The sequence below is a fragment of the Hippocampus zosterae genome, chromosome 13 (genome assembly GCF_025434085.1).
Source record: "Hippocampus zosterae strain Florida chromosome 13, ASM2543408v3, whole genome shotgun sequence".
Lineage (NCBI taxonomy): Eukaryota > Metazoa > Chordata > Actinopteri > Syngnathiformes > Syngnathidae > Hippocampus > Hippocampus zosterae.
Genome location: NC_067463.1, coordinates 7,719,318 through 7,742,857, shown reverse-complemented (window position 1 = coordinate 7,742,857; position 23,540 = coordinate 7,719,318). Strand labels below are relative to the sequence as shown.

General features: G+C 42.0%; 1 protein-coding gene across 2 annotated transcripts; it reads left to right on the top strand.

The window, feature by feature from the left end:
• Positions 1-125: 125 nt before the first annotated feature.
• usp53b (ubiquitin specific peptidase 53b) lies at positions 126-23,485 on the top strand. 2 transcript variants are annotated; one of them, XM_052083439.1, is made up of 17 exons: positions 126-622; positions 2,842-3,023; positions 3,971-4,137; positions 4,632-4,724; positions 4,829-4,963; positions 5,368-5,481; positions 5,580-5,662; positions 5,780-5,885; positions 6,900-7,046; positions 7,407-7,556; positions 7,650-7,806; positions 11,045-11,164; positions 12,592-13,306; positions 14,269-14,330; positions 15,425-15,503; positions 16,046-16,833; positions 17,225-23,485. In XM_052083439.1, the coding sequence occupies exons 2-17, from the start codon at positions 2,939-2,941 to the stop codon at positions 17,299-17,301; spliced, it is 3,078 nt and encodes a 1,025-aa protein (XP_051939399.1). In that variant the 5' UTR covers positions 126-622; positions 2,842-2,938; the 3' UTR covers positions 17,302-23,485. The 2 variants fall into 2 exon arrangements, with proteins under 2 accessions (XP_051939399.1, XP_051939398.1); XM_052083438.1 differs by having other exon boundaries at positions 127-622; positions 7,650-7,818.
• The last annotated feature ends 55 nt before the right edge of the window (positions 23,486-23,540 follow it).

Sequence of the window (23,540 nt, the reverse complement as noted above, 5' to 3'; positions counted from 1 at the left end):
TGTGATGTCTTCTCTCATCATCATCATGACAAGTTGCAAGTCTGACCTTCCTCCTCCTTCTACTCCTCCTGCTCCTACACACACACACACACACACATGCACGCACGCACACACACACACACACACGAGATATTTTGCCATGCCATGCAAGGGGGCTTGCGAGGAGGAGTGCGCACATAGCGGCAGTGCACTTGAGGCTACACTAGGGGCGGAGACCTCCCAAGTCTCCAAACATCACTAATCCGCGTCGGACACTCTGGCCACAAACCATCACTGGCCTCGTTTATCACTCACACACCGACGCGGGGAGGGGGGAAAGAGAAGGGATGGGTAGGAGGGGGGGTGGGCGTGGGGGAATTTTAAGCGAAATTAAAGTGTCCCGGGCACCAAGCAGAGGGTTGAGACTGCAGCCCTGCGTGTCGGAGGGATTGCCAATGGTGCACTATGACAGATAGCGCTGCACGTATCTGCAGCAGGCGCCTGTCTTACTCCTAGCCCCGCGCTGGATTCACAGAATTTGGCGCAAAAAAAAAGGAAAGGAAAAAAAGAGAAAAAGAACCGATTGGATTCTTGCACCGGTATCCCACCTTGGAGGTCCTGCATTGCAATTTTGGTTTCAAAGGTAAGTCTGCACGTCTCTTGTTTTTGCTACGATGAGCTGCCGTGCAAGTTGCGGCACGTTTTTTTGTGTGTGTTTGTTTTGCCATGCGGGCTGCACGCTCCTGCAAAGCTGCAGCTTGTTTAGAATGCACACGTGAGCGGCGTGCATGTTTTCAACGCAAATGTATAGGGGGGAAGGCAAAGCAAGGTTGTTATGTCATACATGTGTAAATATTGCCCCCCCCCCCCCATCTCCCTTTCCCTTTAACGACATCACATGGTGTCACAGAGTGCACAGTACAAAAACATGTGGGGGGCACTGGCCCTCAAGGGTGACTTTAATTATGGACCTACATAATGAACACAGTGATTATTCGTTTAATTGAGATGCGGGACCACTAATGGGTGGAATCGGCATGTTAATTATGGGTTCAATTTGCATGGCAAAGTTAAAATCGTGACAATCACGTTTTTAGGATTTTGCCCTGTTTACATTTTAAAATGAATTTCAAGTTGATTTGAGATTTTGTAAAACTGATTTTATCTTGTATTTATTTTATTTTAAATGCGTATTCATTTGCGTTCTTCATTTAGATGTATTTTGGTAATATTTTATTCATTCATTATATTTGCATTTATTCCACCACAGAGTGCCATAAATCAAAAATACAATTTGGAATAGAACGTTTCCTTATTATGATTGATGGGACCTCCCCTTCGTCATCCTATCAAAGTGATAATTCATCGTGTCCGTAAAAGATTAATGTTCCAGCGCAAAGCTTATTGTCATTTTTAAAGGGGCTTTTCCTTACCACTGACTGACTGATTCTAGATGAATGATCTACCGGTATTTAAAAAATTTCAGCTATGTTGAACAAAGTTGAAAGGCTTAATTTAGACAAAAGTAGTACTGTGCTGCCAACTAGTGTCACCAAGAACTCAGTGAAAAGGATTTAGCATAGTTTCCCCACCTTAATGTGTAAAACCCTCATTGGTGTCAGTTGGAATTGGATTCAGGTCCGGACTTTGACCAGACCACACTCCAAAAACTAAAGCCATTTAGAAGTTGATTTGCTGTTTTAGATTGCTGTGGATTGGATTGTGTTCTGCCTGTGGGCCAGAGGACACGTTCTCCTTCAGAATTTGCAGAATTCATGATTCCAAAAACATGTGAAGGTCATCTAGGTCCTGGATGAACAAAGCAGCCCAAAACAATCACACTACCACCGCAATGATTAACTGTTGGCTTGATGATATTTTTCTGAAATGTTGTGTTTTATTTTCACCACAAGACACAAGACAAATGCCTTCCAAAAAGCTCAAGAGTGGTTTTGGCCTCGGATCTCTGCTATGAATGCTATTTTGACCTTAACTGAGGCAAGCGAGGCCTCTAGTTCTTTAGATTGTTGTCCTGGTTTCCTTTGTGTTCTCCTTGTTGAGTCAGTCACCCCTCATTTCTGTTGGCTGGGCGCTCCAGAGAAGGTTTACCCCTGTTGTCTGTTTTCTCCATTTGTGGATAATGGCTCTCACCCTGGTTCACTGGAGTCCTAAATCTTTCGGAATGGCTTCATTTGTACCCCATTCAAGACTGATGAATGCCATTTACTTTATTTATCAGCTGTTCTTGAATTTGTAAACTTCATTTGTTGGAAAGGTTGAAGTGATTTCTTGTTGAGCATGTCATGTGATAGTCAGGCGTGGGCGTAGTTAGTAAAAATTAATGATCTTAAATATGAAAGCGGGAAACTATCCACCAAGGGGGCAAGTACTGTATCACTCTGTAGTACATTAAAATCTTTTTGACTTACTTGCTCGTAGGTGTCAGTAGAGGAGTCCACCAAATGTCCTCTGCTTGTCCAACGCAATTGTTTTAGTTTGTCAGACATTTTTTTCTGGCACCATCCTTTGATTTCATCTAGCATATCTCTCTTAGGTCTTCCACGTTTGTTGCCACCTTCAGTTTTGCCCAATATCCGTATTTTGATGAGTCCATGTTCTGGCATTCTGCAGATGTGACCAAAGAGATTACGTTTTTTTTTTTTGCATAACAATCAGCACTATCTGCCGTCTTCCCTCTGTGCCATGCCTCATTGTTTAATGTTCTGTGAAACCATCTGACATTCAGTATCTGACGCATTTCATTTTGAAGGCAAGAGTTTGTTGAGGGACCAGGTGTGGCTGGACAGTAGTTAGTCCACTTCTGTCTTTGCCTTCGTATCTAATGGTTGCTATTCCTTTCAGACCCATCGCCTTTCAATGTGTGGAGGCGCATGTATGAAGATGCCCTGTGGCTGAGGCAGAGAATGTTTTCAACCAAGCGCTCGGCAGGAGTGTGGTGATGAGATGGATGGAGCCAAAGACCAACCAGCTCCCACATCCCAGCATGTCCAATGGCAGCAAGTCCCCCCCGCAGTCGGCAGAAGGTAGAGGACGTGATAATTTACCTGGCATGTGTCCGATTCATTCATTTGGATTAGTGATGTCATGAAATAAACTGTGTCCAACATGAATTAATATCCACTTCTGCTTATGGTGCCATACAGTGATGATGATGATAATAATAATAATCATTCTTTGGTCAAAAATGCATGCAGCAGCCACATTGGTCCTCGGTCTTGAAGAAAAGAAGTTTCTATTCGGTTGTTCATTAATCAACAGAATGAATGAGGCACTATTGGTGTTCCATCCATTTTTCGGGTAATTGATAAAATAGTCCGCCCCCCTCCAAAATATTGAAAAAATGTAAAATGAGTGAAATGCTATCAAGACAGTGTTTTCAGTGTCGATCCACTCTCACATAGGGCAAGGGCATTCTTTTTTTCCTTTAGTTTCCAAGTGTTAATTACATTTCGAGTTTTATAAATTCTATGGAATAGTGCCGAAATGGTTGGGCTGTTAATTCAGTGTATTGTGTAGTGGATATTAAAAAAAAAAAAAAAACATTGATCCCTAATCACTGGTCTGCAGTCCAGTATAGATCTTTGGGCCATTTGTTACATGGCAGCACAAATAAATCTGATTTAAAAATAAAAATAAAAAAACGTTGGCGCGGTCCGCATTTGGTGAATTTAATAAATAAGGGTCTGTTATTTTGACCAATTCTGAACCAATATAAAGTGTTGAAAATTGTTGAATGTCTCCAAAGATACAATATTTTAAAAAACAAAATTATACCCCCCGAGATCAAATGCTCTTATGGGGTCATGTAAGGCCCATGTGCCGTAGGTTGGTGACTGCTGCTAAAAGCAGATATCTATAGCTACAGACCACAGGATACTAAAACAACCACGATTAATACAATTAAATCCCCATAAAACTATTGCAACGTTTCTTACCTTTCTTTCTAAGAGGTCTGCTTATGTGTTTCCAGCTGCAGGCTCTAACTCCATGGCATGGGTGAAGATGTTTAAGAAGCCTGGAGGAGGAGGAGGCCTGAAGAAGTCTTACCAGCCGGGCAGCATGTTATCTCTGGCTCTCACCAAGGGCCTCCTGAACGAACCTGGGCAGAATAGCTGCTTCTTGAACAGTGCTGTTCAGGTGAACACTAATCATTTTTGTAATGTTTGAAAAGCTACAAATTAGCTAGTTTACTAGCTTTAGCTTAGCTGGTTTGAAGCTAGCTAGTTTGTCGGCTGTAGCTCGTGAAGATACGTGCTAGCTAGCTGTTTATTTCTGGGTTTGGCTCTTCTTTTCTTACTTTCATTCACCATAGGTACAAATGGCATGTTTTTTTAATGTATTCATGACCTCAGTTAATGTGTCTCATTTTTAACACTAAAACCCCTTACCTTCATGCACAGCCCAATTGTACAGTCAGTAGCTGAATGTGAAGGCGCCACATTCAATATTGTAAACTGGGCCAGTGATTGAAGTGTCTTTTTTTTACTTTATTGCAAAAGATATACATTTTGTATATTTAAGCGGTCAATATCAAATACAACGGTCAAGCATTTGAATTAAATCGTTATTCAAGTGCATTTTTTTTTCTATATTTAAGGGTTGTTTTTCTTAACTGTGTCCATGCTTCCCAGGTCCTTTGGCAGCTGGACATTTTCAGGAGAAGTCTGAGACACCTCTCAGGGCACTTTTGTCTGGGCGATTCCTGCATTTTCTGCGCATTGAAGGTTTGTCAGAGTTACTTTGTATTTTAAAGTGAAGGGTTTTTGTTGTTGTTGTTGTTGTTTTTTTTTAATGGCTCTATTTATGTTTCGTTTTTGTTTGGTTCCAGAGCATATTTTGCCAGTTCCAGCAGAGTCGTGAGCGTGTGCTACCATCAGACAGTCTGCGTAATGCCCTCGCCGAAACCTTCAAAGACGAACAACGCTTCCAACTCGGCCTCATGGATGACGCTGCCGAGTGCTTCGTATGTTGACACTTACCTTTGGCTCCGATTCTAAAATCATATACTAAGACAGTTGGCAGGTGACCAACCACTTACAAGAAGTAGAGTTTATCCCATAACAACTCCTGTACTTTAAACTTACTTTCTCTCACTAAGTAAACTACACATAAATGATGATGACAGATAAAAATAAACATTTTAACTAACTGTTAGTATTTAGATAAAATTTCCCTTTTCTTGAGAAATCCCATCGAGTATAATTGATAATTAAAAAGGACATAGAACAGAAAAAGCAAAGAAAAGACAGGAGAAGGTCAGTAGGAACATCATAGAGAACACATACAAGAATTATGGAATTACCGGTATGTTAATCTGTAACACTGCCAGCTAAATTCGACTCTGTTTGTGTTTATTTACCACCATAGGAGAATATCCTGGATCGCATTCATCTGCACATCGTCTCAGACACGGCCACCGACTCTTGCAGCTCCAAATCCTGCATCACCCATCAGAAATTTGCCATGATGCTTTATGAGCAAGTATGCTGCCTATTCAACGTGCCACCCTTTCCCCCACCCCTGCTCGGATTACTCTAAAATGTATCACTTAAAATGCATATGCATGTTTGCTGTTGCAGTTTGTGTGTCGCTGTTGCGGTGCGTCGTCGGACCCCCACCCTTTCACAGAGTTGGTACACTATGTTTCAACCACTGCTCTATGGTGGGGACTTGACTTTCTATAACCTATCACAGCCAACATACCACACCTAAGTATAATCAAAATGTTTAAAAGGAATGAAAGAACACGATTGTAATGTCCCTTTCTGCCTATGCACAGCCAACAGGTGGACCGCACAATGGCAAAGACCGAGCGTCTCAGGTCAGACATGTTTGGAGAATTGCTGCAGGCGGCAAACAACACGGGCGACCTGCGTAGCTGCCCCGTATGTCATTTACCGTCCTCATGATCATTTTACTCCAATTTCTTTTGCAAACAAATGGCATCAATTACTTTGTGCAACAGCTTATTCGCTTCCACATCTTCTTATTACATTTCACGGCATGATGAATGAGTGAACTTTTAAGAGCACATGCTGTTCTCTGTGCACTTGGAGGAAGGAAATCGTGCCAGACTGGTGTTAGGATATAAATAGCAGGAAGGGCTTAGCCTCTGTTTTCTGTCTCATCTGGATTTGTTACTGCTGCAGGTGCCGTCTTCTGTTGTTTTAGTGGAGAAAAGGAGATGTTTTTCTTTTTTTCGGCAGAAACTGCTATTATTGTGCTGCCGTGAGTGATAGATTTAGGTTTTGTTGTCATCTCTCTTTTTAAAAAGCTAAGATTTTCTAGCTTTGGACGAATAAAAGGAACACGAAGCTAGCTTGCCCCAACTACGGCCGCTATGGTAAGCCAGGGTAATTATCTCCCACAAGTTTTCCAACTATCCCAAACACTGCATAGTTTAGAGGTCGTGCTTTATTATTATTTTCTTAATGCTTTAATTATATAACACAGTTGAATGTCAAAGTTCAAACTGACTTTTGAGTGATGCCTGCTGACCTCCATTTTAAGGGGGATTTCAGGCAATACTTAAAAAAGGAGTTCTGTAGTATTCATCACATCCCTGTCCAATAGATAAAGTCGTGGAAAATATTCCATGTTTTTATTTTTATTGGAAACACAGAAAAATGTGGTTGTTGGTGCCTTTGACTGAACCCCCCCCCCCCAAAAAAACAACAAAACAATCTCATACAACATTACTGTGATGTTGAGTTCATTTTTGAGGAGGTACACTGAAGACTTACCTCAGTGCCATGCGCAATTTGTCCCTGACATTTTAGCTAAATTCCGATTTGTACCACTGATTTTGCTGGTCGAATGTTGAGGTAACACCGTATATCCTTTGTAGATTCTGAGGCTTTTTGAATTCCTCTCGCACTTATTGTGACAATCTTTTTCAGAGAAATTGCGGTCAAAGCATCAAGATCCGTCGGGTGCTCATGAACTGTCCGGAGATAGTCACCATCGGATTCGTATGGGACGCAGAGCAATCTGATCTGACGGACGATGTCATCCGCTCACTCGGCCCGCGCTTGAACTTGTGTGGTGTAAGTTGTTACGAAGTATGCCAGCAAACCAAGTCTCCCTAAAACGAGTTGTTGAGTTGGTTATTCTGTTTGGTACACAGAGAAAGATGCTAGTGCACTGAGCATGATGAGCTTACAAATTTTAAAGAAGATCACCGTGGTTTTTCTCTTCTGTACTTGATAGAGATGCAAAACTGTTGATCTGAAATGAATTTCAAAAACATGAAAACACAATCCAAATAACAACAAAAGTGCGAAGTGAGTTTGAGTGCTTGTTTGTACTCTAGAAACGTGCCCTCCAATTGGCTGATGACCAGTACATGGTGTACGCTGCCTCTTGCCAAAAGTGAGTTTTATGTAAATATGTTTCTCTTTGTTTAGCTTTTCAACCGTGTCACTGATGAAAACGCCAAGCGCAGCGAACTCCATCTCGTGGGAATGATTTGTTTCTCCAGCAAACACTATTCGGCCTTCGCCTATCACACCAAATCTTCCAAATGGATGTTTTTTGATGATGCCACTGTAAAAGAGGTGAGGGCCTCTGCTGCGTTTTTTTTTTTTTTTAGCGATCCATCATCACTGAGTGAGTTAATTGCTCTTAAAGCCAAGTGTTCTTATTCCCAGATTGGCTCTAAATGGAAGGATGTGGCTTCTAAATGCGTCAGGGGACATTTTCAGCCACTTCTTCTGTTTTACACTAATCCCGAGGGGACGCCTGTGTCTAACGAGGATGCACCAAGGCAGACCACCATGTGTCCTCGATACAAAGGTCACGTCAATGGTGAGACGACGGGTAAGAATGTTACTAGCACACTTTACAAATGATTGTCAAATTATTTTTGTGAAAATAGCTCAGTTAGAGGGCGGCCCGGTAGTCCAGTGGTTAGCACGTGGGCTTCACAGTGCAGAGGTACCGGGTTCGATTCCAGCTCCGGCCTCCCTGTGTGGAGTTTGCATGTTCTCCCCGGGCCTGCGTGGGTTTTCTCCGGGTGATCCGGTTTCCTCCCACATTCCAAAAATATGCATGGCAGGCTGATTGAACACTCCAAATTGTCCCTAGGTGTGAGTGTGAGCGTGGATGGTTGTTCGTCTATGTGTGCCCTGCGATTGGCTGGCAACCAATTCAGGGTGTCCCCCGCCTACTGCCCGGAGACGGCTGGGATGGGCTCCAGCACCCCCCGCAACCCTAGTGAGGATCAAGCGGTACGGAAGATGAATGAATGAATGAGCTCAGTTAGAACGCCTCCCCTCAAATAAATACCTCACGTATCAGGAAATAAACCGATAGGGTAGTACCGGTAAGTGTTGTATTTTCACCAAAGCAGCGCCGACCCAAGCACACAAAAAAGGCTCTCAGAAAATGGAATTGTGGAGATTTGCAAGTTCCTAACATTGTCAAAAGTATCCACGAATGCACCATCTTAATTGTAGCAAGCTTGCAACTGTGATTTTACCCTCCCTGAGTGTGCTTTAAACTGTTTAACAACACCCCATTTGGAGTTTACTGCAAAACTGAATGGGCTCCGCCAAACGGCTAAAGTCAATGTAAAATCCCATTGACATGCTAGCAAGAAAATAGCATCGACTTCTGGGAGTGACAGTCCATCAAATAACGAATATTCACACACAAACGTCGGAGCGACATGTACACACAGGTCATATAACAATACTCAAAGGCACATAGTGTATTCCTCTCAATCTGTGAAAAACAAGTTATAGTAATATAGCTCCATCGTAACTTTCTTCTTGTACTCTTCTTATCTCATTCTAAGTGTGGTGGTACTCCATGTATGCATAGTACCATGCTGCCCCTAAGAGGCCAATGCGGGCACAGTACAGCCAGCATTGATAGTTGTTTTCGTGTGTGTGTGTGTGTGTGTGTGTGTACAGTATATTTTTATTTTATTTTTGTTACTGATTTATTTTCTGGTTGTTGTTTTTTTTCAAGTTCTATTTAATGTTGAGTTTTCAAGGATTCAAGGACTTTTTATTGTTGTATTAACACACCTTTCCACATGATATGGCACGTTTATACCTAAAGTCCCAGATTAGCTCAGTAAATCCCAAGATTTGTGAAAATAAAAGAACAACAAAATCAGATAAAAATAAAATATCATAAGGAGACAAGGGAAATGCTTATTCACAGTTCAAATGTGTATAAAGATGTACTCTAGCAAAGGAAGAGCTGCAGCGAAATGAAAATGCAAGAGGCTTGAATTTCACATAATATCTAGAAGGACATTTTGTACTTGACAAAAAGAAGAGAGCCCTAAAATAAAGTATTCAACGTGCACCGATGAATACTCATGAGGTTATGATGGTCGATTTGAGTAATTGAGTTTTGGTAGTTGAATAAATGAATCATCGTAATTAATAATTGAATTGAACTTTATTGTCAAATAATAAATAATCATTTTTATTCATAGTGATTTCAATATCAATCAAAATAATTGCAATTATTATTTTTTTCACCCTCATAGCCAAGCCCCTGATGCATGCCGATGAATGAATGAATAAATGAAATTGAGATGTTGACAACAGTGGAGGGGGTCGAGGGCACTTCTAATGAATTCAAGCCAAATAATGATTTGAAAGGATCAACAAAATCCTCATCACAATAAGAAAATGCTGATGGGACCTTAGAAATGGAGAGTTGTGGCTGTGCTCAGGATTTGGGTTAATGTGTGCTGGTTTGAACACGACATGAGGATGATGCCTCTGTTGCACGCAGATTACCACCCACGCCTTCCTGCTTAATCCCTACAGCGTACTACTCATGCGCTCTCACTCTTCTTAGCCCGCTGCATGGACATTTCACATGTTTGGCCACGCTTTATTTCACCGCTCGTTTGTTTTGACGATGGAGTCCCGCCAGTTCCCATGGATTGTTTTGCTTTAGTGCGGCACCCGGGCACTTTGACTGAAATGGGCCTGGAGTCCTGTTTTAGTGAGAGTATGTGTAAGTCAGAGGCTCTTTGTTTCTAATACCATTTACAGTATGTGCCGTGTACTTTCCAAAATAGAATGATATTGACAATACATATCGTATAGCTGCACAATCAAATGAATACAGAGCCGTATCAAATATTACGCCTTTACAAAGATAATAATGCTAAGTTTGTACTTCAACTATCAGAGGGGTATTGATTGAACATTGATAAATTATTGTGATTGTAGTTGGCATCATACTATCAAGCTAGGTGACAGTGGTAAAACATTAGCACTTTAGTGTACAAGTTTGTATAGTTCTTCATGCTGCAAAAAGGGGAGACAAAAAAAAAACACCACAGGCACATTGGGTAAAGCGTCAGTACATTTAGTCGGGTTAATGATGCTCTTGCATTTTTCACTCTGCTAATGAGGCTCCTGCATTATGCAATCATTCTGCACAGCACAAAGGAAGGAGGTGAGTGTGTTGTATTGTGTGCTGCTCTTATTTAGTAGGAAGAAAATATTTCAGGCTTACGTTTGTGGCTCACTGGATCTACAGTATTTCCACGTGCACCAGATGCTCACTCATGTCATCCTGCTTTATGCAGTGAACATTTTTTGACATCAAAGAAATGTTTACTCAGGTGTATTGCTATGCCAAAATCATAGTTCGATATGTCCCTTGGCTTTGAGTCATGGTTTGGTTCACAGTGTGTACTGTAATAAACAAATCGTTTGTTTAGTTGAGTGACAATATACATCTTAAAGCATCTTTTTGAAGGAAATGTACGAAAAATAACCGCCAAACTGCTCTTGCCGTGAATTGAGTCGAGTCCGCCACCACCGTAACAGCAGTCGTTTCTCAAGTTTGCATTCGTAAGTCAAAGTGAAACGTCAGCCGAATAACGGCACCTCTGTATAAACCTTTTTTTGGGGGGGAATGCCAAGTTACTGGCTTTGTTGGTAGTTTGACCAATATGTGCACGCAAACACATTAAGCAGGTTAATAAGAACATGCTTAGGGCCGAGTAACAATATCATTAAGTGAGCCGAACATTTATCGGACTTTTTATTTTTCCCCTCTTCAGTGAAAAATCCCCTCAGTCAAAACCGATTCCAGGAAGCTTTTATGGAGAATTTTCTGAGAGTCGGTGACACTACAAAAAAGGACCGTGTGAACACGAGAATCGACGCCTCCCAAGCCAGAGGTACAGCATGGTTTGATATAGTTTGTTATGATGACAACATTCCAGGGCAGTCATGACGGAAACGTTACATTTTAAATGCCGGTGTACAAATAGCTCAAAAGTAAAATCATTGTGAGCCGTCGATGTCGAAAAACATTTTTGCCTCTTTTGTGATACAATAGTTGAGCTGATTTAAATAATTTCATGCAGCCCAACACAGTTTCTTCGCCCATAACTTAGCAGCTATACTAGACAAACCCAAGAGCTAAGCAGCAGTGTTGTACCTGAATGAGGTCAATGAAAGAAAATTCAAGAATTCCGTCATATTTTGGGAGAAAGTGAATTGAACATAGTGTAGTTCTCCCCAATGAAGCTTTTTGTGAATCATTCTGGCAACTGAATTTTTTTTTGAACGACTGTTCAAAAAGAAATTAAATAAATGATGAAAATAATTTGAGTCCCAGGTTTCATTAGACTTGCAGGCGAAAAGCCAAAATTAACACACGGTCATCTCACCTTCATATGTTCACCCAATTTGGCAACCCAAGCCACAGAGATCCGCGCAGCGACACGCACCAACAAAATGCAAAGCATGATTGTCACGTAGCAAGGTTATGGTGGACCCCAAAAAGCAGGCACGAGAGAGGAGCAGGTTGTACTTGATGAATTGTATTAAAACAGAAAACTAAATCCTAAACAAACAAAGTCCTGAAAACAAAACGAATCCAAAGTAGCAAAACAAAACCATGACTGTGGCAAAAAACTCACAGGAACAAAAACATGACAGCAGCAAGCAAAGAGCAACAAACAAACATGACAGTAGCCCGGCGCAAACAATGACACGACAATGAGTGCTCGTCTGCTCAGGCTGGGAGTCCTTTTAAAGCACTAATTACATAACGACCGACAGGTGTGCAGCTGCAGGGAGAGCCCTACAGTGCCACCTGTTGGTCCCAAACCAAATCATGACAATGATGGCAGCTTGGAGGAGAAAAAGAAAGAGCCCGCGGCGATTACCTCACTTGGGAAATCTGCATTGTTTGGTGACAAATAGTATGGTAAGCTACTGTTAGTTAGTCCTCGGTAGGCTCTGTATATTTCGCTAAGTGAATGATTCTTTGAGCTCCTTTCTGTAGCTTGAACAACATAAATCTTTTTTTTTATACATTTAATAATATTTGTTTTATGTTTTGCTCCAAATCTCAATCTTGTCAGGACATGAAGGCTCCTTTTAAAAACATAATACTAAATAAATAAATAAATAAAGCCCCTTTCATGCCGTCTATCTAACTGATGCATTAGAAGTGTTAAACAGTAGAGTAGCCGGTACTGTACTTAATGTTTTAACAAAAGCATTCCTGAGGGCTGTTTTAAATTCTGAGAAAATGGCCTAACACTGTATGTCTCCAATGACAAAATAAAACAATGATCAGGAATTTGTTCCGCAGACATGACCCACACAAGATCCTCGTCTCCCCCTGAGAATGGACCAAGGGAGCAGAAGTGTAAAAGCTACGCCCGCAATGAGAAGTCAGCCAGCCATTCGGGCAGACCATGTCGGGAGGCACGTGGGCAGTTCCGACCCACACAAGCCGCAGGGCACGGCAGGAAAAGCCATCTCTCGCCCGGTCGTTCCGATCAGGACAGCCCCCAGGATCAGTGGGAAAACGGGGGGAGTGCTGGAAGTCGAAATAAGTGCAAATCCACCTGGAGACCCGTTCGTGAGGTGCTAAACGTGGACACTGTACTCAACGAACTCGAGCAGCGTCGTCAACAGCAACACGACAGCCCTCGATGCGCCAAGACTGAACGGGCCCACGCCGAACAAAGTAGGGAGCGCGAGCGGGAGTACGCACGGACCACCAGGGAGGATCGCAAGCAGAAGTGTTTGATGACCATTTACGAGGATGAGCAGCGTCACGAGACGGAGAGCCACAGCTCCGTGGAGTCGGACAGCAGGGTCACCCAGCAGAGGGGTGGCGGCAGGTTAACGGGGGGCGCCAAGACGCTTCTGCGCAGTGACACCTGGACCATCCAGAGAACCGAGTCTGGGTACGAGAGCAGCGACCGCCTCAGCAGCGGATCCACCAATCCTGACTCGCCAGGCGTCGACGGCTTTGTAGTCAAAGAGCAGAGGTCCACAACGGAAACCCAGTTCCAAAGGTAAGAAACGCTTGGCCCCCGTGTTTGGAATCACTTCCTAGCCACTGTTTCAAAGCCATCCTACAAACTACAAGGTTGCTCATCAGTATGAGCCAAATGATCAACCAGCACATCCACGAGACGTTGCGGCATTTGCCTTGACCCGGGCGATGATGCGCTTTTTATCTTTAGGTTTAGCATTTAATCATAAATGGATTCAAATTAATATATATATATATATAATATATTGATAGGCCCGGTTCAGGGTGTCCCCCGCCTACTTCCCGAAGACAGCTGGGATAGGCTCCAGCACTCCCCGCACCCCTCGTGAGGATCAAGCGGTTTGGAAAATAAATGAATGAATGAATCAATATATTCATTCATTCATCTTCCGAGCCGCTTGATCCTCACTAGGGTTGCGGGGGGTGCTGGAGCCTATCCCAGCTGTCTTCGGGCAGTAGGCGGGGGACACCCTGAATCGGTTGCCAGCCAATCGCTGAATCAATATATTAATAGTGTTTTTGGTAGCCTGCCTAAAAGCTTTATGCCACACTTTTTCTATTGATTGGACTCACTGTTGTGTGTCTGCTCCTGCCTGTGAATTTTATTGTTTGGAGAAAGCAGTGTTATTTATATATCACACCGAAATCTTGTTTTTAGAACAGGAATTGATCTTAGCACAGGCCAAAAATAGCATCACTTTCTTCACTTACGGTGACAAAGATTCATTGTCACTCAAAAGCAGTTTTTAAAATTTGTGTTACTTAAAATGTAATGGACACACATCTAACGATATTAGCAGCCCATTTCCACAATACAGTCCTGACTAACAAGTCATTCATCATATTCTGAATGACATATCATAGTTTGGTGCAAAATTTATACTATATTTTGAACTTTTGAGTATTTGGCCTCATGACACTCATTATTTGGTGCGTACCTATGCTGACAACTTCATTGTCAATTGTGTTTTTTACTTTCAGCCAGCTTCACGAAAAGGCAGGTGATGCAAAATCCAGCGTAATGTCCTCACCGTCACACAATGGTATGTTCCAAGTATTTCTTTTAAGCCCTCCTCATCGTTTCCTGGCACCATAAAATGTTTTAGTACCCATAAAGTGGAAATACGTTCACTTAGCAGTATTTGACTCCTGTCGTATGAGGGATTTCTTGATAATCTGCAGAAGAACACAGGAGTGAAGTGATATCTTGCACTTGCAATGACAGTCAGTTTGTGGAAATGAAAATGCAGCGAATGCCAGAGGTTGGCATTTTATCTTGGACTGTCTTTCTCTAACCTCCTCACCCAGCAGCCTTTAATCTGATGATAATCCCACAGAGCTCATGCAGAAAGCACAGCTGGACACGGCCGCTGGCACCGTCACAAATATCTTTCCCGCTGCTGCGCGATGACGCCGAGCAATAGCTTTTATCCTGGCAGGGACCTCTGCAGGGCAACAGCCATGGAGGGGGAAAAAAAATAACACATCTATTTTTAAAATGGCTTGGAATTCAGCATGCCACATGGCCGGTGCTGACTTTCACATCCAGCTGTTTGCGAGTGTAGTGAGACTCACACCTTGCTGATGCTGCCACCTTGTGTCTCTTCTGTCGTGTGCTATGATTGAGCGTATCTATCTATCTATCTATCTATCTATCTATCTATCTATCTATCTATCTATCTATCTATCTATCTATCTATCTATCTATCTATCTATCTATCTATCTATCTATCTATCTATCTATCTATCTATCTATCTATCTATCTATCTGTCTGTCTGTCTATCTGTCTGTCTGTCTGTCTGTCTGTCTGTCTGTCTGTCTGTCTGTCTGTCTGTCTGTCTGTCTGTCTGTCTAATCTATATGTAGTTGGGAGGAAACACTTCACGATCTAGCTCCCTAGCTAGCGAGTTAACTATCTCTCTAGCTAGCTCGGTAGCTAATTACTGTATTTATCGATCTAGCTACCCAGCGAGCTAGCTAGCTGTCTGTACAAATGTCAATTACAGTCTGTGTGCGTGTGTCCGTGTAGGGGGGGGGGGGGGGGGCTGACTACCCAGTTATATGAAGTTTGGCATTTAATCCTGTTAAAGTCCTTTGTACTTGTAAATATAATGCATTGCCTCTCCTCCATTGCAGGTAAACATCAGGCTAAACCTCAGGGAAAGAACCATGACCAGGTTTCACATTCACATCTTAAGTGCAGTCCAGGTTCAAGGTATTTTTATTAGCTAATTACAGACTCATAAACTGCTTTGTTTAGATGGTTTATCATCCAGGTCATAGTAATAAATGAAGACTGAATTTGTCAAAGACCTTCTGTTATCCAAAGTATGTTAAAAATTTCTGCTGGAGAGTTTTCAGATTTGAGCCTTTGTTGACACGACTATAACTACCCGTAAATACTATATATATATTTTTTGGGATCATGGAAATTTTCCCATAGGCTACTAATGATTATGTTGTTACATCATTTGCAAAAAATGTCTGAAAACACTGTATGAGGCATGCCAGGCCAGTAGTTGCCAATTTAGTTTGGTGGCGTGATGTTACATGTTTTGGACTAAAAAATAATTGCCTTTGCTGAAATGCCAGGTTTTCATATAAAATAGCGAGACCAAGATACAGTATATGCACCATGAAATGCAATTTCTCTAAGTAGAGAATTGAAAAAGGACCGAGTTGTATTTGTGGATTCTCACGTCACGACATTCTCTCTTAATTGGTACGATGATGTCATTGTTTTTGACTGTTGTGCAGGCGCAAATCTAAGTACACGTCCAGTACTTGCAGAAAACCTTGCGAGCGGGAGTGCGTGGCCGCGGATAACAGGCAGAGTGAGCAGCAGGAGCTGACAAGCGGTCGAGGCCACGTGGGGGAGTGCGCGGCCTCCAGGCATGTCACCAAGACCAGCAGCTCCGAGTGGAACAGCTCAGACGACCTCGCCCTGTCCGAGCTCGAGGACAGAGACTCTTATCGCTCCAGCGATGCCGCCGCCTCCGACCCACAGTGTCCTCACGCCCCCCTGGCGTACCGCTACCCCGCCGGCAATGCCGCCGCTGAGCCTCAGCGCCAGCTCGACACCTCGGGTTCAGCCTCGCCTCACCTTCGACCCGGCCAACGACTCTCCCCTCATCAGAGCGAAACGAGCGACGCCGTGTTCCGCCCCAGGATGCTCGAAGAACACTTCCAGGCCAGCCCTCGCCACAGGAAGCCCGACATCTCCGGCTTGCGGACCTTCTCGGACGCCAGTTCCAAGTCGGGCTCGGACCCAGAGAGGAGCACGCCGTCGTCATGCGAGAGCGACGACAGACTGGCGGCGGGTTACCGAGCGGAGCAGGCGCCTCACACTCAGGAGGTTTCTCTCACCACATACTTCAACGTGGACAATTGCATGACAGAAACATACCGTCTCAAGTACCACAACCAGCGGCCTCTGCTGCTGTCGGCCACCGTGCCGCGAGCCGTGGGCCCGTCTGAGCGCAGGGACGCCTCGCACACCCTCCCTACTGACACGCAAGATGTGTCAAAAGCCAAACCTGAATCAAGTAAGTTCTTTCTGACACTCACATTATACAGTGGTACCTTGAAGTTCTCCCACAATCCGTTTTGTCATTTTGGATGTCTGAACTTCCATTACGATGCTTTTCAAAAGAAAATCTTCGACGGCATTTGTCCCCGTTAGGGTCGCGGGGGAGCTGGAGCCTATCCCAGCTGACTTTTTGGGCTAGAGGCAGGGTAGACGCTGGGCTGGTCAATCACAGGTCCTTTCTTGACAAACAACCATTCACATTGACGCCTAAGGAAAACTTAAAGCAGGGAGGGGCAACTAGAGAACGAATTATAAAACTTTTGGTGCTTTGGAACTTCAAGGTACAGTGTCACGACAGTTCTCCAATGGCTGTGATTATTTACATGCCTTCATTCATTTGTTACCAGGCAATACAAGCAATAATCCCACCGCGAAATGGAACCCAGTAAGCGCCAAAGGTCTGGATGAACGAGGCTTTTTATGAGTCTACTCTTTTTTTTTGTTTTTGTTTTTCTTTTTTTACATGCATCAACTGTGCGGTCATATGAGATTGAAAATGGATGCCAAAGAGTTTACAGAGGTTTGAAATAGACTATGTGGACAAAAGTGTTGGCACACCATGTTGATAACACCTGCGGGCAGTGAAAATGTGCTGCTATAAGGCATCGGGAGGGGGGGGGGGGGTCAATATGTTTGTTGGACCTGGCTACAATTATTGTCCTAAATGTTGTTGATCTCAAATTCACACTCACCCAAGCATGCCTTTCTGGTTCTTGCCTTTCCATCATATCGGTTCCCTCCAAACCTAGAATTGTCCAAAATGTCTTCTTTAAGGAAGGGTACTCACCAACAAGTTCATCAGAGGCAGGAAACCAACACTTTTTTTCGTTGATATGTGCGTTGACTCAAACATCCAAAACTTTAAAACATCACTCGAGACGTAAAAATCGGTATAGTGTGTGTAACTCAATTCAGATGAATTATGATTCAAGAAGAGAACAACAACCCCCGATTGTTTAATTCATCCATCGTGAGGTGTGTCCAAATCATTTTTGTCCATCCCAGAGTGAAATTTCCATCCTGAGTGGAATTTATGGCTGCAAGCATATCATCATAAGTGTAGCCTTGTTTCAAGATGAAAGATGTTATTGTTTCAGGCATTATTAACGCTCTCTTTTGCACACACACGCACTTGTCTTCCACAAGTTCTGGACAGTTTTGCACTGAATCCTATTTTAGACACGTTATGCATAATTTGATAAACAAAATTTGTGTTGTAATAGCCCTCAGAAGTGGATCAGAACACTGCTGGTCCATTTCGATACAAACTTGTTATACAATTGTCTTGACACGGCAGCATGATGTCATGTGTTCCCACCGAAGAGGCTTACATCATCAACGCTGAAGGCAGTTATCTTACATATTGAATGAATACTACACTGTGAAGGCACCCCGGCATGTTCAACGTTATCAGATTTTATGACGACGCCTTCATACACGATCAGAATAGACTGTGATTTAAGTGTTGATCTGTGATTAACACAGAAAAATAGAAAGTTTAACATTGCGAAATTAGCCATTTGATGAGGGATAGCGCGATTAACAGGAGGATAATAGCAAATATGACCATCAGTTCTAAAGGAGACTTAAAATAAGTGAGACAATGGCTTGTAAGACAGCCTACTAGAACATCTGAACTTCATTTGGAGGTTTTTTTTTTTACTTTTACTTTTACTTGAAGACACAAGTCAAGACAGCAAGAGCCATAAATGCAGTCAAATGCTGCTTACGTTCACAATGATAGCACTTTGAACTCCCAAAATAAAGCAAAAAGTTAAGTTTTTGTGAATCATCTGAAATTAAAGTGGCGTCGACAATACGCTTACATTGATTGTTGTAATTCTCATGGTCTATGATGGCAAACTCGTAAACATTGGCCAAATCCTTCTGCAGGTCACATTCGGACATACGCCCTTAGTACTTAGTCCAAACTGGTGCCACTTATTGCTTCTTTTAATGACCTGCCAAGTGTTAATGAGTGACAGAAGCTTATGCAAATGCATCGTTAATGATTTTTTTTTCTTTTTTAGTGCCGCCAATGATATTTGAAGCAATTAAAAGCAGATTTAAAGGCCTCCCAAGTGGGGATACGTACACATAAGTTGCATGCCAGCCGCCCACAAACGATTCAGCCTATTTTGTGTTTGACTCTCAATTCTTCTCCCAATCCTCACATATTAAATGCTACTACTTATGGTTTCGGTGTGAAGATGTTGGCTGAATGGTACCAATGAAATTCAGATGCCAATCCGACATCACGCTGGGATAAAAGTCCCACAATGTCCCCCAAATTCCCCCCCAAACGTGCATGTGGCCTTTACCAAGTCTTTCTAGCTTGCTTGTTACAGCAGAAGCATGAGCATGACAATAGTCCAAAACAACATAAACTATCCAATATTTATTGAAACGTATTAATCCGATTGATGTTTGTAAGTCAAACCGTTTTGGGGGTTTTTTTGTTTTGTTTGTTTGTTTGTTATTTTTAAACACTTGAATGTTCTGATTCTCTTGTTTATCCGAATGCATCTGTTGTAAATATGAACGTACGAAGCAAATAATAGACTTCGAAACTGTCCGGAGTTATACTATGCATTAAGTTGATATGGTTATTTTGACATATGTTAAAATGTTGTCAGATCTGTAGCATCCCAAAACGTATGTAAAAATAATATACGTGTGGATGCATCATCACATACACCTGTACACATTATTATTAAGATTTATACTTTATTTTACTTACTTAGCTTTATAAAGGACCTTTCAAGGGGACCCAATAACTCATGGCCGTAATTAAAAAAAATAAAAAAATACAATGCCAGACCAAGTTTTTACAAATATAATAACGTCTGTTTTGATTGACACAGTAGCTGAATTATTCATTTCATAATATTTTGTTATTGTGGTTGTTTGCTGTGTTATTGAACTATCGACATTTAAATTTGTAAACGTTTAAAAAAATGTTCCAAACAAAATTACACCCAAAAATGTTGGCATTATTCTAGTTAGTAAGGAGGCGTTTGCATTCTTGAAACTGCTCGTAAGATTTGAATGTAGCCTTTCTTGACTAATCCCCGCCCTCGACCACAGCCACGCCCCTCACTAACATGCTCGAGCGCAATTCTCAAGCATGGCCATTCAGAATGTATGTCCGGCTGCTGCAAAATTGCAGCAGTAGCAATGCTAAACTAGCATTAGCACTGTAAACAATCTGACTTTAGCCGCAGCTGCTATGTTTGTCATTCGTAATGGAGTTTTAAGACAAGACTATTTGTTATATGTGTGAACTTTTATTTTGTTTTGAAAAGATATTTTAAAAAAAGACCCGTCGTGCCGAAATGTTGCTCAGTCTGCATCCTGCTGAATCCCGAAATGTTGCTCATTCTGCATCCTGCTGAATCCTCTCACTGCCTGAGTTATTTTTCCTGTGCTCTTGTTTGCTAGTCTTGTGCCTAGTTGTTGGCAAATATGTTCTCATTTTGGGGGTTGGATATTGTGCCATAGTTTCAGCAAAGCTCCTGAGGGCCAAGGTAAAGAGGTCAGCACGAGGCCATGGGGGCATGAATGTTTTTCCGAAACATCATAGCAATAAATTACAACGCATGGTAAAATCCGTCTTGCGCAAGCTTATATAGCTAAAAAATAATAATAATAATAAATGAAAATCTCTGAAAAAACCTGATGTGCTACCAAAAAAAAGGCATTTTTGAAATGAGCATCAAAAATACATTTAGGGATTCAAATTTGCTGCTGACCAATGTTCAGCTATTTGGCTAATGATACTGCGTGTATATTATGATGAATGTTGACGCTGTTTAAAATGACACAATATCAATCGTCGGCAATGACTGAAGAAAAAAAAAGGTGATACACAACAACAACCACACTAATAAACATATTATTAAATGGACTAAACATGTTGACGGAATAATGAGACCTCCTTGAAAATGACATGCTGCATCTCAAGAATTTATCAAATTTATATTGAATTACTTTACAGGTGTAGCAAATGTTTTGTCCTGTGTAGTGCTTCTTCATTTCTTCAAGTATTTTGAAGACAAACCTCATCCCTGGTCTGTACCTTATCATGCCATAATACTATATTGTACAGTTACTACAATTATTTGATGGTGTATATTTCATTTTAGATGTGTCACACCATATAAATGTGCCCCAGCCCTCCCAATCACCTAAAGAGAGTGTGCGACATGACTCAAGGATGCCTTCAAGCGAGTTGATTGTGCTGTTGTGCTTATACTAATGGATGGATTGTTCCTTTGTGTTGTTTTAGTGGATTATTCGAGCCATTGTTAGGCACACTGATAACGAGCACCTTTATGACATTTTATTTTTTTCCTTTCAAATTCCTTCCACTCTGTACAGAATCCGATTCCATTTTCTCGTATTGTACACTGGGCGTGTCTTCCGTTGCATCACGAGTGCCTTGACATTTTTATGAGTGACACCACGTTTGTTGGTGTGGAGGCCCCGTGGCGCGGGTTGTGATGTCAGAACTTCCCCCTCCCCCATACCCCTCCCCAATATGCAGCACTAACGGGCGACCAATGTGACGGCAAAAAAACAAACGGTCATCCATCCATACGTTCTCTAGAGCGCGTCTACTCGCCAGCCAGTCATTGGCAAAAATGACATCACCGCGCCAAAGCTGAAATGTTTTTAGAGTAGTCATTGTGTTTCACAACATCCAAAGGTTGGACTTTTTTTTGGTCCCCTGTCACATGATGTTTTATTACCGTATTTCCTCAAGTAGTGGGCTTTATTTTTTTGAGGAAGGAGAGATCTGTTGGAGATATTGTTGCATCATGACATAATTCTTCATGGATATGCTATTAATTTGTTCTTCAATTAGAAATAATGCATACAGTTATAACATTATCAAATACAATGAAACTGTTTTTGTGACACTTTTTCCCACAATGCATATTGTTGGGGTGGGGGTGCATATAAGACACACAGATGGATATACTGTAGTGGCGACTCTAACCCCCTTTGCTTCTCAGCATGGCAATTAATATTAGTCGTTCCTCACAGAGGATAAAGACTATATGCCACTGAGTACAGTTACATGATCCGACTGCTGCATTACCGCACAGATTGTGCTCAGATAGCCGTTGCGACTCCACTGCATAGATGCATTGCTTTTGCATGAAGATAGTTCATAGATGCATGAATTGCTATTACATTTCCCTGTCGTGTTTTCCCCATTTTATACTATTCAAAGCCATGCGCTTGATGTAGCAGTAAACAGCTTGAAACCTCTTTTTGAAGGATATTTCCAGCCTCATTTTGTCAAAAACACATCTTATATCCTTCATGATGATGATCAATAAAGTAAATGACAAGTCTTTGTGCATTTTACTTGCATAGCCTCCAAAATTCGACCAAAGGTTTTTGGTTCCAAGCCACTGTTTGGGAACCCATTCACATGTCCGTTTTCCATCGTGTTTTTCTTCATTAGTGTGAGCCACAGTCTATCCCAGCTGACTTTGAGCGAAAGATTTGTTTGTTCTTTTTTTTTTTTAACTTTTATTTTTTCCATCAAATTTGACCCATGACAAAAATTAGTTTGACACGTTGCTTATTTTCTTTTGGTTTGAATTTACCATGATGCGCCACGAGTTACGAAAGCAAACCCAAATCAGCGTGTAAAACAGAAATGTAGCACGAGGTGGAAATATGACTAGTAAAATAGAGCTGTGATTTAGTTGAGGGGGAGGCGTTCATTTTATTTGGTGGACAGTGCACCCGCGACAAATCGAGACGGGAAGGGTACTGGAACGAAGGCCACTATTTGAGGACATACGTATACATCAGTCTTTACTGCAACAGTTTGGAGATGTAATCACGCTCATTTTTCATCAACACACACACACACACACACACACACACACACACACACACTGACCTCGTGTACGTGCAGTTGTGGTTCTCCGTGGTAGCGGCCGATGCTGCCTTGTACTGTATGTACATGTGGATCACATCTCAGTGCGAGTAGCATCACCATTTCGGGAAAACAACATCCAGAATCTGTCTGCACTTTATATTTTTGTAGATAATAAATATTTATTTTTTATTTATTACTGTTGAATAAATGACTGTGTCACTATGAGAATGTGTCACTTTTCCCCTGTCTTCCTTTTTCAGCCGATGAACTGCCGACTGCCAAAAACAACACCGCCTTAGTTCCTCCCCCAGGTATACACATTATTTCAAACGACAAAGATATACTTCCTTGACATTGGTAAGCTACTTCAACGAAATCATGACTTTTCACACTCTTAGACTGATGTCTTGCTTGGCCAGGCAACTGCAAACGGCAAAAACTGAGCACAAATACAATTAAAATCACAGTTGCGTGATAAAGCCTACCGGGAATGTTTGACACCAAAACCTGAAAAGAACCACGGACTGAGAGACGTGAATATTAGTAAAACAGAATACTGATGATGCTACTAAACCAGTTTCCCGATCGCCGTTTAGCCATTTGCATGGCTGCTAGCATCGACATCCATTGCACATATCACTTTAACATAAAGAACAAAACAGACTTGCAACAAATATAGGGACTTTATGGCAGTTTTTGACTGAACTGCTTGATTTACGTTTAAACAAGGAGAGTATGTTAAGAGTTATTGATGACGACAA

Coding starts and splice junctions, on each gene's coding strand:
- usp53b (XM_052083438.1), top strand. CDS start 2,939: ATGAGATGGATGGAGCCAAAGACCAACCAGCTCCCACATCCCAGCATG. Junction 15,504..16,045: donor AAGTGCAGTCCAGGTTCAAG/GTATTTTTATTA, acceptor ACTGTTGTGCAG/GCGCAAATCTAAGTACACGT. Junction 16,834..17,224: donor AAAAGCCAAACCTGAATCAA/GTAAGTTCTTTC, acceptor ATTTGTTACCAG/GCAATACAAGCAATAATCCC.